Source organism: Dasypus novemcinctus, chromosome 4 (assembly GCF_030445035.2).
Source record: "Dasypus novemcinctus isolate mDasNov1 chromosome 4, mDasNov1.1.hap2, whole genome shotgun sequence".
Classification (NCBI taxonomy): Eukaryota; Metazoa; Chordata; class Mammalia; order Cingulata; family Dasypodidae; genus Dasypus; species Dasypus novemcinctus.
This window is the reverse complement of record NC_080676.1, coordinates 165529798-165546702: the sequence shown is the minus strand read 5'-3', so window position 1 is coordinate 165546702 and position 16905 is coordinate 165529798. Positions and strand designations below refer to the sequence as shown.

Genomic DNA, 16905 nt, shown 5'->3' with positions numbered 1-16905 from the left:
GTTTCGAGTGAGTACGGCCTCCTCCGTTCCCGGCGGTCCCCGCCTTGTACTCGGTAGTCCACCACACAAAGCTCCAGTCGAGACGGGGGGGGGGGGGTTGAGATAACCTCTTGGTTACCCCCAGCTTAGATATTTATTTCGCCCTCTCAGCCACTGCTGCTGTCCTAAATCTCCACACCTATGACTTGGCAGGCGTCAAACTGCACAGCCCGAGACTCTAGGCCTTCGGTTACATTTGCTGTCAGTGTAACGGGGCTTGTCATGACTTGAATCTGAAACATCATAGTCAGTATAATTATTCTCATTTTCAGAAACTTTAAATCCTTCATCTGCTGGTCTGTTGAGGCACTAGACAAGGTGGAAATAGATAACAGCCTTCCCTCTACGTGGAGGGGTATCTTCCTGCACAGCTCACTGACAGTCTGGCCAGTCCCTCCCCCTCTCTCATATGCCCTCCCAACTACTGCCTCCTCAGAGAGATCCTTAAGGGATCCGAGGGTGGAGTTATTTCCCAGGACTGAGACGGTGTTGTTGGGTACTTATCATCGGTTCAGGTACTGGTCCCTTTACATGAGAGTGGTGGGTCCAGCCTTTTTCTGCTGTCCAGACTGCAGTCTCAGTTGTCAACAAAACTTGGTCGAGTCCTTCCCAGCTTGGCTGAAGTTTGGACTCCTTCCACGACTTGATTAGGACCCAACTGCCGGGTTGGTGTTGATGCACAGTGAATTAGAGAGGCAGGGTCTGGGCCAGCAAACCACGATGTCTGAGGGATGACAAGGTAGAGGACAGAGCCAGTATATAATTCTTAAGGAAGAGATCCTTTGACTCTAAGGAAGGGAGGTCTCCAGTCCTCCTAGGAAAAGGCAAGCCAGAAAGCATTTCCTAAGGGGAGGCTCCCAGCTCTTCCCTAGGGGCAGTGCTAATCCTCGGCAGGGCTCTGGGTCAGCACTTTGTCCAGGGTAACTTCATTTCTAGGACCAGCTTAGAAAGAGGCCCTTTCAAGGTTCGATTCATTCTCTCCCCTCTCGCTGAAGACAGCAAGTGCCAAGGCGTATGGAAGCTCCACGTGACACCCAGGCTCCACATACTATTCTGGAGTACACGGGAGGTAAAGAGGCTACCATTGTTGGAGTCTATATTTTCCACTAACCCATAACAAGGAATGATTTGTTCAAGGATAATTTTAGAAGTTGCTGATGCTGTAGCTGAGGCCAGAGGATACACCTCCACCCATCCTGTCAGATGATATACAATAGCCAAAACATACTTTAGCCGACCCACTGGGGTCATTTCAGTGTAATCAACCTGAATACTCTGGAATTGCCTGAGGCCCAGCTCCGGTCCCCCTTGTTCTTGCTTTCTTAAGACTTTCTTATTACCCTTCTGGCAAATTATACATAGTTCACTTATTGTTTAGCTACGGCATAAAGGCCCATGCATGCAAAATACTTAAGAACCAGATCACGCCTGGCCTGTACCCCCAGTGACTCCCTTGGTGTAAGGCTGCTGATGCCTCTCTCATCACTTGTTTATGCAACATTTGCCTGCCATCCGGGAGGAGCCACCTCCCTTGATCACCCGTGGTCGCTCCTAACTGTTCCAGCTCTTTCACCTCCTTTTCAGAGAATGTGGGGACCCCAAACTCTTCGGGAATGGAGGGTATTGGGACCATCAACTTGAAAGGGGAGCTAAGGGGGCCTTCCCTGGCCGCCTCGTCTGCTTAGCCACTGCCCTTTGCTTCAAACGTATGTCCTTCCTGATGTCCGTTTACATGCACCACTGATATTTCCCTGGGTAAAAGTAGATTGGCCAATACTTGTTATATTAATTCCCCATAGACCAACCCTTTTCCTTTGCTGTTAATCCCCTTTCTTGCCAAATTTTCCAAAGGTGTGGACTACCCCACAGGCATACTTGGAGTCAGTGTAGACTGTACCATCCTTTTCCTCTAATCATCTGAGGGCTTGATTTAATGCATACAGTTCGCAGGTTTGAGGTGACCAGTCATTGGGCAATTGGCCATCTTCTTTCATCTCACAAGTTAGTCCATCCACAATTGCATAGCCATTGTGCCTGCTTCCTTCTAGGACCCGGGAGGATCTGTGCGCAGGGAAAGGTCCCCGAGGTCAGATCGGACTCGAGTCTGATAGTCAGGCCTGATGCTCAATCAGGTCTAAACTGTCATGCTCAGGAGCCTCCATTTGGTCAGGTCCCTTCCAAAGGAAGGAGGCCGGGTTTAGGCTGTGGTCTGTGGTCAATACCAGGTCATCTTTTTTCATCAGGATAGCCTCATACTTCAGAATTCGGGGGTCAGTCAGCCACCTTCCCACTTTCTGAGACAGAATAGTTCTGACCTGATGAGGGGTGCTAACGACTAAGGCTCCCCCGAAAGCCAGCTTCCTGCCCTCTTATACCAGGAGAGCAGTTGCCACCACAGCTTGAATGCAGCCCGGCCATCCCCTGGAGACAGGATCCAGGATTTTGGAAAGGAAGGCTACAGGTCTACTTTGGCCTCCCCAGATTTGGGTATAAACAGGTGGAAAGGTTTCTCAAGGAAAGGGAGGGCTGGAACAGGGGCCTGCACCAGTGCCCATTTGAGCCCCTCTAAGGCCCCTATTTCCCATTCTTTCCACTTTAATTTGTCAGGCTCTTCCTCCAGCACTTTTTGATATAACCCCTTAGTTTGGGATGCGTAAGAGTCTATCCACAGTCTACAATACCCTACCAATCCCAAGAATTTCCTTAGTTCTCTTTTTGTCTGGGGAAAAGGTAATTCAGTTATGGCCTGAATTCTCTCTGGATTTATCCTCCTCTTTCCCTCACTGATAAGATGGCCCAGGTACTTGACTTCCCTTTCTACAAATCGTAATTTACTCTTTGATACCCTTAACCCTTGATATCCCAAGAAGTTCAATAGGTTCTTTGTGGTTTGGGCTACCATTTGCCTTTCTTCACCTGATACTGGCAGATCATCTACAGATTGTAAAAGGATTATTTCAGTTGGAATTGAAAATTTCTCCAATACTTTCTCTAGTTCTTGCCCAAAGAGGTTGGGGGATTCCATGAAACCCTGGGGTAGGACCGTCCATCTGTACTGCTGCCTCCTTCCAGGGAAGGGACGCTCCCACTCAAATGGGAACAACTCTCTACTCCTTAGATCAAGGGGACAGGCCCAAAAGGTGTCCTTCAGATCTACTACACTAAACCAGTCATGATGATGGGGATCTTGCTGAGGAGGGCGTAAGGGCTAGGGACTACAGGGTGCCGAACCTGGACAATTTGGTTGATTGTCTTTAGGTCCTGCACCATCCTCCAAGTACTGTCCGATTTTTGGATGGGTGAGATGGGAGAATTAAAGGAGGACATACAGGGTTCTAAGAGTCCATCTCGAATAAGACCCTCGACGATGGGTTGAGGTCTCCGTCTCCCTTTAGGGGAGTGGGATATTGTTTCTGACAAACCACTTCCCTTTCCTTCTTCAATGTGATCTTAATAGAAGGAACCTGCAACACCCCCCCCCATTCCCTCCTTTCGCCCACACATCCTCCTTGATATCCTTTTCATCTTCCTCAGTAAGTAGGGCTAAAGCCACGTCTTTCTGTCCATCCCTCACTCCCAACTCCAGCTGCATGGGTGTCATCAGGTCCCTTCCCAACAAATTACTCCAGCCTCTGGGATGTACAACAGAGAGCTCAGAATTTGGTTCTCCTCCCAAAGAATATCAGCAGGCTCAAGAATGGAAGCTTTAAACCCCTCCCCTTTTACCCCCGAGACTGTGAGGGAACTGCCAGAGTTTGGTTCCCAATGGGAGGTGGCTGACAGAAAGTCGAGCTGCTCCAGTGTCCACCAAAAATGTCATTTCCTCTTGGTATGGGCCCACCTTTAGATTTACCAGCGGCCCCGGGTGGGTCATGATATTAGGAGCCTCTGGACCCCTAGTCCGGACCCGACCTTCTTTCTTTGAATTTGGACACTCCCTCTTGAAATGACCAGGTTTCCCACAAGGATAACACCCTGTGGATTCCTGCAATCTTAGCCGCTTTGTCCAAGCTAGCCCCGCCTGCTCCCCGAGCTCGTCTCTGCCTGTCCCCTCCCCGCCTTGATTCTAATCTTTCCTGGAGCATGAGGTCAGCGGTGCTCATCGTGACTCTGGCTTTCTGCTTCTGCTTTTCCCCCTCCCTCTCACAAGCACTTTCTGAGACTCACTAACTCCTCCAGCGGTTTATCCACCCATCCATCTATTTTCTGGATCTTTTTCTGAATGTCAGGCCAAGACCCCTTTACATAGCTGACCGTTAGCCTTCCCTGGGCCACAGGGTCATCAGGGTCCATTCCTGAATATTTCCTCACCTGGTCCCTCAACCTTTGCAGGTAAGCAGAGGGAGTCTCGTCTTTTTCTTGATTCACCGCAAAGGCCTTATTTAAATTTTGGGATTTAGGCACAGCCAATTTATCGCCTGTTTAATGAGGTCTCTAAGATCCTTCATCTGTGCTCTCTCATCCTGATCATTATCATCCCAGTTAGGTCTACATTGGGGAGCTTCTGCTCTGCTGCCATCACCCTTTGTCTGGCGGGAGCTGCCTTTCCCACTCCTTCATAGCCGCCCTCCTCACGGTTCCCCTTTCTCCTCCCATAAAGAGGATTCTCAGTATAGACACGAGTTCAGACCACGTGTATAGACCTTGGCCCAGGAACTGAGCCACTTGCCCAGCCAGCCCCGCTGGAGTTTCCATTAATGACATCATCTCCTTCTTAAGGTTTCTGACTTACGTACTTGTCAGTGGGGCATTCACATACCCAATCTCTCCTGCCCCAATTGGTACTTCTCTCAAGGGGTAAAGAGGCTCAATGGGATTATGTTCCTTCATCCTCTTTTCTTTGGGGGCCTTGGAGAAGGGAAAGTTCTATATGTCCTTCCTACATTGTTCCAATTCCTTCCTTAACTGCTGGGAGTCGTAACCGGCAGGATGGCGGGCACCGACTGGCCCTCTGGCTCCCTGGGGGCTTCTCTGGGTCCTATTGGACCTTCTGAATCCACCAGTTCCTGCCCTGGGAGGGGAGGGAAACATGGAGGGGAGGAAGGCTCAACAGGGGGTCCCAGAGTTTAGCTTCTTCAGACGTAGTTTCTGGGTCTGGAGTCGTGACTCTCATGGGATAGAGAATGGTCTCCCAACCCTTCAACCAGCACATGGCACAGTCAGACTCCTCCTTGGAGAAGGGTTTGTTTTCATTAACATAAAGTACAAGGTCAGCACAGAGCCCATCCTCATCTGCCTCATATTTTGGCCAAAATACATCAAGCGGTAATATGCTTTCTTTGGCCCAAATACAATAGCAATATTTAATCATTTTTCTTTTGTCCTTTCCTTTAGTCTGATCACTATCGGTCCAATGTATCAACATCCTCCCTAATGGACTACCTGGAGGAATGTCCCCGGGAGACCCAACAGGGACCCCCTTTCCTCTTCTGGCCAGCTGACTGCCCATATTCCCCATTCTGAGTCTTTCTGGGATTCTTTCTTTCAAACCATTTTGCTTCACCCATCTCTGGACCTTTCCTTTGCGGGAGAAGGGAAACGTGAATTGGGACTCCACACTCACTTTGTGCAGTGTGATGCATGTCTCATGCACACACAACCAACCCCAGACTCATCAGAACTTCCCCCCCACCAAGGCAATACTTAGTAGTCCCCTTTTCTTACCTTGGCCCATGCACAGGGTTGCCTGGTCCACGAGAGGCAGGTTTTCCCTTCCCCTTTTCTCATCCACAGTCAGCAGATCCAAGCTTCTGGTCTCCAGTCCTTTCAGCTGTCAAAGGCGGGCCCCCAGTGGTGGAGTCTGAGACTGCTCAATCAGCGGGGTGTGCCTTCCCCTTGTCCATCCCGGGGGTGCCCCCCCAAAGCACTGGATCCCAGACGAGCCCCCAAGATTGTTAGAAAGAAAGCTGCACCTATGAGAAAACAAAAGGTTGCCTGATTGTGGAGGAGAAAATAATTTTATTAACGATCTTGTGAGAATGGGCACTCGACCTGGATAAAATGGCCGGTGTGCCAAACAACAAGAAACAGTGATATTTATACCGTAAACTTATAACACGCGGGTCCCTCCCCTGTTCTCCAATGAGTGGGTCGTTCAGGGGTTACAGTCCATCCGAGAGAGCTAACTAACTTTCCCAGTTCCCGCTCTGATTTCTGGCTCTTGTGTTCCCTACAGCCCAGAGGGGTGCGCGGGCTCAGGACCGCTTTCACCCCTGGCCGATTTTCAAATTTGGCGCGGCTCTCACTACTGGCCCCGCCCCCAGCACTCACCATTGGCCCTCCCCGCTCTAGCCCCACCCCCAGCACTCACCATTGGCTCTTTTAGCCCCACCCCCAGCACTCACCATTGGCCCTCCCCCCTCTAGCCCCACCCCCAGCACTCACCATTGGCCCTCCCCCTCTAGCCCCGCCCCCAGCACTCACCATTGGCCCTCCCCCTCTAGCCCCGCCCCCAGCACTCACCATTGGCCCTCCCCCTCTAGCCCCGCCCCCAGCACTCACCATTGGCCCTCCCCCCTCTAGCACCGCCCCCAGCACTCACCATTGGCCCTCCCCCCTCTAGCCCCGCCCCCAGCACTCACCATTGGCCCTCCCTCATTTCGGTGTCACGCTCAAATGCTTGGGGCGCCAAAGCGGCTGGAACCCCACCCTCCTTCCTCCAACAGCAGAGCGGGCTCTGGCTCTCCCTTGTGAAAATTAAACTTAACGCTTTCCCACACCTGATCTTTGTCCCCATGGACAACTCAGGATCAATAGAAGAAAGCCAGATATGCTCCCCAAACTCATCAACAGGACGCCCCGCTTCTAGTCGGCCGCCTCGGCCCCCCACGCCAGCACACCCCAGGCAGCACACACCTGACACTTCCTTTGTCCACCCCCCCACCCCCCCGCTGCTTCTCGTCCTGCAGCTTCTGAGGAAGCGGCCTCTGCTTGTCCCGCGTGGGCGCATTCCCACAGGCACTACCTGCGGACACCTGCAGACCCACCTCCAGGGGCGGGCGGGAGGCTCAGGCACCTGGTGGCATCTCCAGACACGTCAGTGACGCCTGCCACAAGAGAGCGGGGTCAGCTCAAAGAGCCGGGATGACAGAAGCCACTCGACAGCCCCCCTTCCTCCTCCCAAAGCCTTTATTCATTTTCCTGATGCTGTTTTCTAGAGGGGGAGGTTTCCCACTTTCGTGGGGTCAAATCCGTCACTCATTCAAGTGTATCTGAGCACCCCTGTCCTGACCCCAGGTTCTGACCCCGCCTGAGCCTGTCTTTCCAGGCTTTCCATCTGCAGGTGTGGGACAGGCCCACGTCCCACGCCCACACACACCTGTGCATGGGCCAGGACCCCTCTGCCCTGACGCAGCAGGCTGCACCCAGCCATGCACCTGAGGAGGTGTCGCCCTGCAGGCAGGGCTCAGGAAAGGGTAGATCTTTCTGGAAGGCCATCAGTCATGTCAAGACAGCCCTTCCCTTCCCCCAGGTTAACCCCAGCCCCCGCCAGAACCCAGCCCTTTCCTCTCTGCCAGGTCTGCCCCCCACCCCCAGCCCAGCCCCTCCTCCGCCTCGCTGGGCCGCCCACCCCAGTCCTTCCCTCCCCGGGTCCCCTGGAGGGGCCACGCTTGAGATGACCCCACCCTGGGCAGGCTGGCACCAAGGGGACCCCGTGGGCTCCAAGGCAGGCGCCCAGGTCCCCGGCTTGGCCAGGGGCTCCCAGGTATCTTTGGCTCGCCCCCAGCCACCCCACCCCTCTGCTGTCCCAGCTCTTCTCCACACCCCCGCACCTGGCAAGGGCGGGGTGCTTGGCACAGGGCCCTGTGAGCGGGCGAGAAGGGCCCCACCCGCACCTCCCCTGCCGCACCCGCTGCCACGCCCCCTCCACTCCGAGCCGGGACCCCTGCCGCTCCCTTATCTCCCCACCCTGGTGACTGGGGGGTGACACCATCAGCCACGGGGGGACCAGCCCTGACGCACACGGAGCCCTGGGTCGCGGCTGGGCAGGGGTCGTGCGGTGCCAGGCTCCGGGCCCCGCCCCCGCCCTGCATCCCCGCCCGAGGAGGCTGCGCCACGCCGCGCCCCGGCCCCTAGCTGCCCCCGTGCGTGACGTGGCCGTCCCGAGGCCACCGTGCCTACTTAAGATCCCCAAGTGGTGCCGAGTCGCCAAGTCCTGCGCCCTGCGTCCTGGTTCCCGCCAGACCCTCGCTGACTTCAGAATGATGCGCGGGGGGCTCAAGCCCTCGAAGGCGGCCACAGCCGAGACGCAGCAGATCGCCGACCAGGTGGGGCCGCCCCCAGCCCCGGCTCCCGCAGGCGGGTCGGGACCTCCCCAGGGCCAGGGCCACCCAGCCCGCGGGCCGCCCCCTCCCCCGCGCTGTTTGCACTGGATCGTTAGCGCTAACGAGGCCCTCAGTGTCACCGGGTCCCTCCTTGGTGGCTCGGGGGGTCTGGGCCGTGGCAAGTGGGGGGAGGTTTGGGAGCAGAATTCAGTTCATAATCTGCACCCGAGACCCCAGGGCAGGAGGGGCCTTAGCAGAAGGGAAGACGCGGGCTTGTTCTCAGTGTCCCCCCTTCCCCAGGTCAAGTGCCAGCTGGAAGAGAAAGAAAACAGGCAGTTCCCTGTGTTTGAGGCTGTGGAGTGCAGGACGCAGGTGGTGGCAGGAACAAACCACTTCATCAAGGTGGGGAGTGGGCCGTCGGGGGTGAGTGTGGGTGTGCAGAGGGGCGCGGGCAGGGGGCTTCCCGGGGGTCCCGTGGCTGGCTTCAGGGGGGCCGGGGCCCCCTAGGATGCGTGTCGCTGTGTCTGCCTGCCCCGCTCGGAGAAGGACAGGCTTTCGGGCCCCTCTTGGCGCTGACAAAGCGCAGGTGCCGGGAGCTCGGGGCCGTGGCTGCGCAGGTGCCCGCCGGGGAGGGCCAGGGGTTGTCATCAGGCCGTGGGCGCAGCGGGCGGGGAGCGGGGGCTGAGCTGCCGCCCCTCCCCCCCTGCAGGTGCACGTCGGTGGGGACGAGTACGTACACCTGCGAGTCTTCCAGAGTCTCCCGCATGAAAACAAGCCTTTGACCTTGGCCGACTACCAGACCAACAAGACCAAGGACGACGAGCTGGAATATTTCTAGTTCCTGACCTCAGGGCCCTTCGTGCCCATGGCTGACCTGTCCCAGGGATTCTCTAGCACCCCTGGGTGTGCATTTGGGATCATGAAGAAGCTGCGAGGGCGCGCTGGCCTGGGGGGTGGACGGGGTTCCAGCAGCTTCTGTTGTGTCTCTGTCCTAATTGTTGTGTCCAGGTGATTTTTTCTCAATCAATAACCTTAACTTTCAGAGAGGACTAAGTATCATCTTTAAATATATATATTTTTAAACTCTTAAAAGAATTGCTTCCTTGTGATTTCTTTCTTCATCCTAAACCATACTCACAATCTAGACGCTTCAAGAAGGGGAGAAGAATGTGTGGTTATGAAGTTCTCCCACGGCGGCTCGACACGGCTGCCCCCGCTGCCCCCGTGGCCCCCCACCCCGCCTCTCGCCTGAGGGTGCTGAGGCCACAGCAGGTGGGTGGTGACTGAGGACTGGAGCCCCCACGCCTGCATTCGAGCCACAGCACCCCTCCACGGCCGCCTGGCCCCTGGGTGCTGTCCCCAGAGCTTCGGTTTCTCGTCCTAAAGTGAAGGGATTTGGGCAAGGCGAGTTCTCCATGTCAGTGCTGGACCTGCTCAGACACGTTCAAGTTCACATTCCATAGAACGGACAGGCGTGTGCGGAGGAGGCCATGTCGCGGCTGATGGGTGGATGTGCCCGGTGATCATGGGGCCAGTCAAGTGCTGTCATGGTCTGGCAATGTCCCCAGGTGTCCATGCTGAGTGCACAGCTCCTCCAGGCAGCAAAGCAGGGGCCTGGACACATGTCTGTACCCAGGGTTCCTGGCAGCAGTATTCACGGCAGCCACAGATGGGAGCTGCCCCGTGTCCATCCACACCGAATGGTTGAAAAAAGCCTACACACGCACCACGGGGCGTTAGTCAGCGTTACTCGCTACCACGTGGATGAGCTTGAAGGCATCGTGTTGAGTCAACTAAGCCCGGCACAGAGGGAGTCGATCCTAAAGGCATGCAGAGGAAATCACGAGATGTGTGTGCCATCTGGGAGGCTAGCACGGGGCGGGCGGGTGGGCAGTGAGCGGGCTTCCTGGAGGAAGGATGTTCCAGTCGAGCTGGCCGGTCAACGTGGGGCTGGGTGGGGGCATGAGACCTCCCCGACTCCGGGGAAAGGGCTTGGCCCCTCGAGGCGGTCAGTCCCGGGAGGGCAGCAGGAACCAAACAGAGTTCAGGATGGGGGCTGGGCAGGGGTCAGATGACACGGGCCTGGCAGGCGCCTGTGGAGTGGACACAAGGGGACCCTTCTGGAGCAAAGCCGCCTGGGCTGACCACCGGGCCACGGATGGGTGGAGAGGACGGGTCACAGGGCTCTGCCCACGCAGGCCCTCGACTCACAGGTGGTGCCACCCACGCCCTGCCTTCACCCGGATAAAGTGCTCCTGTAAAATATGTGCAAAATCCTTCAAGGATGGGCCAGAGCCCCGGGGGGAGGGGGCTGGTGCTGAACTAGCTTTCTAGACTGTGGAGAGTTACCAAAAAAGGGGAAACTCTTCCTGCTGGCTCCTACAGGGCTGCGTCCCCATCAACATGGCAAAGGCGCCAGAGGGCACTGCCACGGTGGCCTGCATGGCCCCTTCCAGGCACAGGGCCCCTTCCTGGCACGGGCTGCCCTGCCCGAGATGCCAGCTCCCAGTGGCTGGGTCTCTGCCCCACTCTGTGCGCTGCCCTGGACAGAAGCAGGCGCTGTTGCGCTGTTGCGGGCGAGCAGCATCACCTAGTGGCGGCACTTAGTATTTGCAGGCTGAAGCTTCAGATAAGTAATTTTCGGCAGTGGAAAGGGGCAAAGTGTAATGTCTGGGATGTGACAGTCAAGGCCTGCCTGGTTTAAACGGCCCCAGGGGGACCGAGGGCCTCATTTCAAAGCTAAAAGGCAGCACGGACGCAGTTGGCAGGCTGCTGTTGGGAAGCTCTCAGGCCACACTGCCCACTACCCCTCCGGCCGTGGGAGCCTCTGTGCTCCCCGGGAGCTCCCCTCTGTCCCCCCAAGCCCGCCCACCCACCGTAGACAGTCCCTTTCTTAAACTCCTCATGCCCTGTGCGGGGCCATCTGTTTCCCGCCGGGACCCGGATGGACAGAAACGCACAGCTAGACGCTCCCTGAGGGACCAGCCACCCCCACGAGTCCCGCGTCTTCCTGGGCAGCTCTGGGGGTGGGGACGCAGCGCCTCTGGGCAGCAGGGCGGGCACCGGCCCCCAGCCCACCCTCGTCCTTGCTCAGCCCGCCTGGTGAGCCCTCCTCTAGCCTCCACACAGTTCTCACGGCACTCCACTTTCTCCAAAGCCCCTTCCGACGGCACAGGGCATAGAGCAGTCGTGCACGGCTTTGGTCTGTCTGCGGTTCGTGCGGCAACGCCACGGCAGTCCCTGCCGGTCAGAGAGGCCACCTCTCCCTGCCACGCCCAGCCTGTCCAGCTGCCCCCAGAGAAGGGTGCTGTCCTAAACCAGGGCCGGGTGACAACAGGGGCCTCAGGCTTGGCCTGGGCGTGGGATGGGGGGGCAGCAGAGTGGAACTCGGGGATCCTTCGCCCCCCTCGCTCTCGCCCAGGCCAGCACTCACCTCTCCGCTTGGGAGGATGAACTCTTCCAAGACCCTGGGCTAGGAGGCTGCTGGGTCGCACTGCCTGGGATGAGCAGCGAGAATGACTGCCCCAGTGGCCGTGTGCCGGCCTCTCGGCCAGCGCCCCCGGGGGAGGAGAGCCTCCTGGAGAGCTTCGGGGGAGTGGGCAACGTGCCACGGCCCCCAGGGAGCGATGGGCTGGGGCTCGGCCGGGGGCAGCTGGACGCACGCGGGGCCGTGCGCGGCTGGGCGGTGGGGCCCAGGGGGCCCGTTCCGTTGGCCTGTCCAGCTACCAGGCCGGTGGTGACCAGTGACCTGAGGGTGATGGAGCCCAGGACCATGCAGGCTGGACAGCTCTCTGGAGGGAAGGCCACCACTTCCGACCGGCTGCCACCGGAAGGGAGCGTGTGCCTGTGGCTGCAGCTTCTAGAAGGAAACCTGCGGAGGGGGCTGAGAGCCTCGAGAGGGGAGCAGGGCCGCGGCTTCGGGTGGGCTTCAGAACTGGGAGCAGCGCCAGGGTCCTTGCTGGGACGCAGGTACCCAGTCACAGTGTGTGCCCCACCCCAGCCCACCCAGGCCCCGCCCACACAGGGGTCCCCGGGGCACAGAGCTGGGGTGGGGGCTGGCAGCCTTCCCTGCCCGCTCGGCCCCCCGAGCCCTAAACGACGTTAGAACATGTAAGCTTTCCAGAGCTGCTCGCGTCCCGTCTGAAACGCAATGAAGGGGTTCCTCGCCCTTCTAGAGCGTGGATTAACTCCCTGTGGCTGTATCCAAGGAGAGCGGCGCCCTCCATTTTTTACTGCTGTGCCGCAGCCGCTAATGACAGATCTAAATCCAGCTGCACCCAACTTTATGAGGCCATTTGCAGTTTTATCATCATGGGTTCTGTAGTAATGAGCACTTTTTTTTTTTTTAATTTTTTTAATTTTTTATTGACTTTGTAATAATATTACATTAAAAATATATATGTGAGGTCCCATTCAACCCCACCCCCCCACCCCCCCTCTCCCCCCCCCCAACAACACTCGTTCCCATCATCATGACACATCCATTGGATTTGGTAAGTACATCTTTGGGCACCTCTGCACCTCATATACATTGGTTCACATCAAGGCCCATACTCTCCTCTATTCCATCAAGTGGGCCCTGTGAGGATTTACAATGTCCGGTGATTACCTCTGAAGCACCATCCAGGGCAGCTCCATGTCCCGAAGACGCCTCCACCTCTCATCTCTTCCTGCCTTTCCCCATACCCTTTGTCCATTATGTCCACTTTTCCCAATCCAATGCCACCTCTTCTATGTGGACATTGGATTGGTTGTGTCCATTGCACCTCTATGTCAAGAGGAGGCTCAGATTCCACCTGGATGCTGGATGCAATCCTCCCATTTTCAGTTGTAATCACTCTAGGCTCCATGGTGTGGTGGTTGTCCTTCTTCAACTCCATCTTAGCTGAGTGTGGTAAGTCCAATAAATCAGATTGTAGGTGCTGGAGTCTGTTGAGGCTCAGGATCTGGCTATCACATTGTCAGTCCAGAGATTCAAATCCCCTAAATATATCTTAAACCCCAACATTAACTGCACCTCCAGCACATTAGCATGAAAGTCTTATGAAGGGAGATCCCATCTGAGTCCAGATTCATCACACATAAACACCATTTCCAAAGAGGGGCCATCTGCCCTGGTAGTTAACCCCATCGGCCATGACCATAACTCCCATGGGTCTCTTTAGCCCTCAAAGGAACCAATATCTGGGGGTTGTATCTGCTTTATCTGTCTCTCTGACTCTGCTCAGTTGTGCATGAGAGCAATCCTTCTGCCAGCCTCCAGACTCTTTTTTAGAAACTCGTAGCCATATAAACTCATTTCTCCTTTCCATTTCCCCCTTACTTTAGGTCAAACAGCATTTTAAAGTCATGTTATTTTATGTAGACATGGATATTCTGCTGATCCGCATTGAACCTTCCGTATAAGGTCATTTTTCAGTTGCATCATCAGTTGGTAGTTGATACTGGTCCCTCGTTGCCAGGGAGGCTCATCCCCGGGTGGTAATGAGCACTTTTTAAGGAAACTTCACTACGCTGCCCAGGGCAGGCCGGAAGCAACACAGGGGAGGCAAGTTTCCTGAAAATGACAGCAACTTTCCAGGCAAAGGGAGAGACAGGTTATGGCATTTCACATTAAGTCGCTACATATTTCTGCTGAGCTTTTGGAAAGAGCCAAAGCACTACGAGGGAGAATCTTCTGGAGGATGCCACTTCTCCACCCAGAATTAGCCTCAAGGGTAAGAACAGCTTTCAACAGAAACAACTCAACTTGTAGATTTTTTAAAAATTATAATTTATTTTATTTCTTTCTCTCCCCTTGACTCCCCGCCCCCCGCCAGTTGTCTGCTTTCTGTGTCCATTCACTGTGTGTTCTTCTGTGTCTGCTTGTATTCTTGTCAGCGGCACCTGGAATCTGTGTCTCATTTTGTTGCGCCATCTTGCTGTGTCAGCTCTCCGTGTGTGCGGCGTCACTCCTGGATGGGCTCACTTTTTTTGTGCAGGACAGCTCTCCTTATGGGGCTCACTCCTTGCACATGGGGCTCCCCTACGCGGGGGACACCCCTGCATGGCATGGCAGTTCTTGTGTGCATCAGCACTGCACATGGGCCAGCTCACCACACGGGCCAGGAGGTCCTGGGTTTGAACTGTGGACCTCCCATGTGATAGGCGGATGCTCTATCAGTTAGGCCAAATCTGCTTCCCTCAACTTGTAGATTTTAAGCATGTAGTTAATTTCAAAAATGGTTTATTGGCATAAAACTGAGAATGTTGTAAACAAACTGGGCCTGGATACTTTGCTTAACTGCATATTAGAGTATTGAGGTCAAAGACCACTTTCTCCCTCTTTGCTGGTTCCCACCTTCTGCCCACTTTCCTGGCTGGTGGTGGGGCTCACAGACAACAGACATGAAGGGCAAAAATCGTCAGTTAACATACAGTGACACAGTAAATCAACAGGACTGATAGTGATGTGCTCCTTCCTTTGCCATCACTACTGATACTCCCCTGTGGATGGGGGTGGAAAGGACACTCCTTAATTTAAGGGGAAAAGAATGAACTTCCCTTCAAATAACCAGGGTCAAAGGGCAAAGGTGAAGGAGCAACGCTATACAATGGAAGGTTTATTTATTTATTTCTCTCCCCTTCTTCCCTTCCCCGGTTGTCTGTTCTCTGTGTCCATTTGCTACGTCTTCTTCTTTGTCCGCTTCTGTTGGTGTCAGCGGCACAGGAATCTGTGTTTCTTTTTTTGGTGCGTCATCTTGCTGTGTCAGCTCTCCGTGTGTGCGGTGCCATTCCTGGGCAGGCTGCACTTTCTTTCGTGCTGGGAGGCTCTCCTTACGGGGCGCACTCCTTGCGCGTGGGGCTCCCCTATGCGGGGGACTCCCCTGCGTGGCACGGTACTCCTTGCGCGCATCAGCACTGCGCATGGGCCAGCTCCACATGGGTCAAGGAGGCCCGGGGTTTGAACCGCGGACCTCCCATGTGGTAGATGGACGCCCTAACCACTGGGCCAAGCCCACTTCCCATGGTACAGACTTTAAATAAAGTTAAAATCCCTCCTGAAATTTAATTGCTATTCTACTTAGTTTAATACAAATCCTACTCTAAACCCCGTTCCTGAATTTGGCTCTTTCCAGCCGTTTTTCTCTGCTGCTCACTTGCAGCTTCGGGCCTGACTGTCCCGTCTGAAGATGTGCTGTGCTGTGCTGGGCGGATTCAAGACCCAGCAAATGTGACCCGCACAACGGACCCGCCGTACTTTATACTTGATCTGAGTCACCTGCTCTTTGGGTTGCTCAGCTTCTTAATGATTCCTGGAAACTTGGCTTGGGGGATATATATTATAGAGTAATTACACAGTGTGGCATGCAAATAAGCTCTACAGTCACACAGACACTTGTGTAATGTTTTAGTCCAATTAGAGCAATTTACTCTTTGATTTTGTGTTCAAGCTAAAGTAATTTGGAACTGTCAGGCTGCCTGGGTTTATAGAAATCTGGTTTAATATGTATGAATGCTTTGCAGCTATTTTTGTTAAGTTTCTAAACAGATGACATACAAAAATAAAATCCAGGCTTTGAAACAAAGTTTAGCCCGCACAAGCTTAACTGAAGCACGTGGCCATGAGGGAGGTTCGGGCAGGGGTCCCCAGTGGCCGGAGTGTCACACGGCCCACGGGGCGAGGACGTTGCATGCCCACAGACACGGGAGCAGAGGGAAGGACAGGGGCTGCTTCTCTCCAAGCAGCACTTTGAACAACCAGCCATTACACTGACCCCCAGCACTGCTTGTCCTTCCCTACTCAGAGCCTTCCAAGGGGGCTAATGGCTAAATTCCCCGTCTCCGGTGCAGCATTCCCAGCACTGCGCCAGGCTGTGGGCAGCGGGACGTGAGCGGGAGGGAGTCAGGCAACTTCTGAGCCCTGCTGGCAAAGAAGGAGTTGCTAAGAGGAAAATAGATACTCGCAAGCACTGGTGAGGATGGAGGGAGAGCGTCTGCCACCCGCCGCTGCTGGAACGGCCAACGGCGCGGCTGTCTGGAAGCCAGCCTGGTGGCTCCTCAGCACGCTGGACGACAGTCATCATACGACCCCGCAATTCTGCTCCGACGTGGACGACCAAGAGAACGAAAACGTCTGTCCATGCCAAAACCTGTTGATGAACATTCAGGGCAGTGCTAGTCACGAGAGCTAAAAAGTGGAAACAACCCAAACGTCCATCAGCCGACGGTGAACAGTAAACGGGTGCAGCCCACCCACGCAGCAGGACACTGTCCCACCGTCAAAGGAAGACGTGCTGCGCGTGTGACGACACGGAGGAGCCTGGAGGCAGCATGGAACAACCCAGTCACCGGGCACCCCGTGTGGCATGACTCAATTATTGACAGGAAACAGCCTGGAGAGGAAGTAGATTCGGGGTTGCCTAGACTAGGGGGAGATGGGGCGTGACCGCTGGGGGCGAGGAAATGTTCCACGTGGACCGTGCTGGCTGTGGACATCCTGGAAACCCGGAGCTGGACACGTCCCACAGTGGAGGAAGGCGCGTGGACGTGCTCTCAGCAGCACGGAGAGGCCGTGCTCCCGGCGGAAGGAGCAGGCCTGGCCCCTGGACGCGGTCGGCCT

The 16905-nt window shown here is 55.5% G+C and overlaps 1 protein-coding gene across 1 annotated transcript; it reads left to right on the top strand.

Moving 5' to 3' along the window:
• Window positions 1–8225: 8225 nt before the first annotated feature.
• Window positions 8226–9398, top strand: LOC139438830 (cystatin-B-like). The gene is made up of 3 exons (XM_071214459.1): window positions 8226–8306; window positions 8604–8705; window positions 9013–9398. Exons 1-3 carry the CDS (start codon window positions 8241–8243, stop codon window positions 9139–9141), a joined length of 297 nt encoding a protein of 98 aa, XP_071070560.1. The 5' UTR covers window positions 8226–8240; the 3' UTR covers window positions 9142–9398.
• The last annotated feature ends 7507 nt before the right edge of the window (window positions 9399–16905 follow it).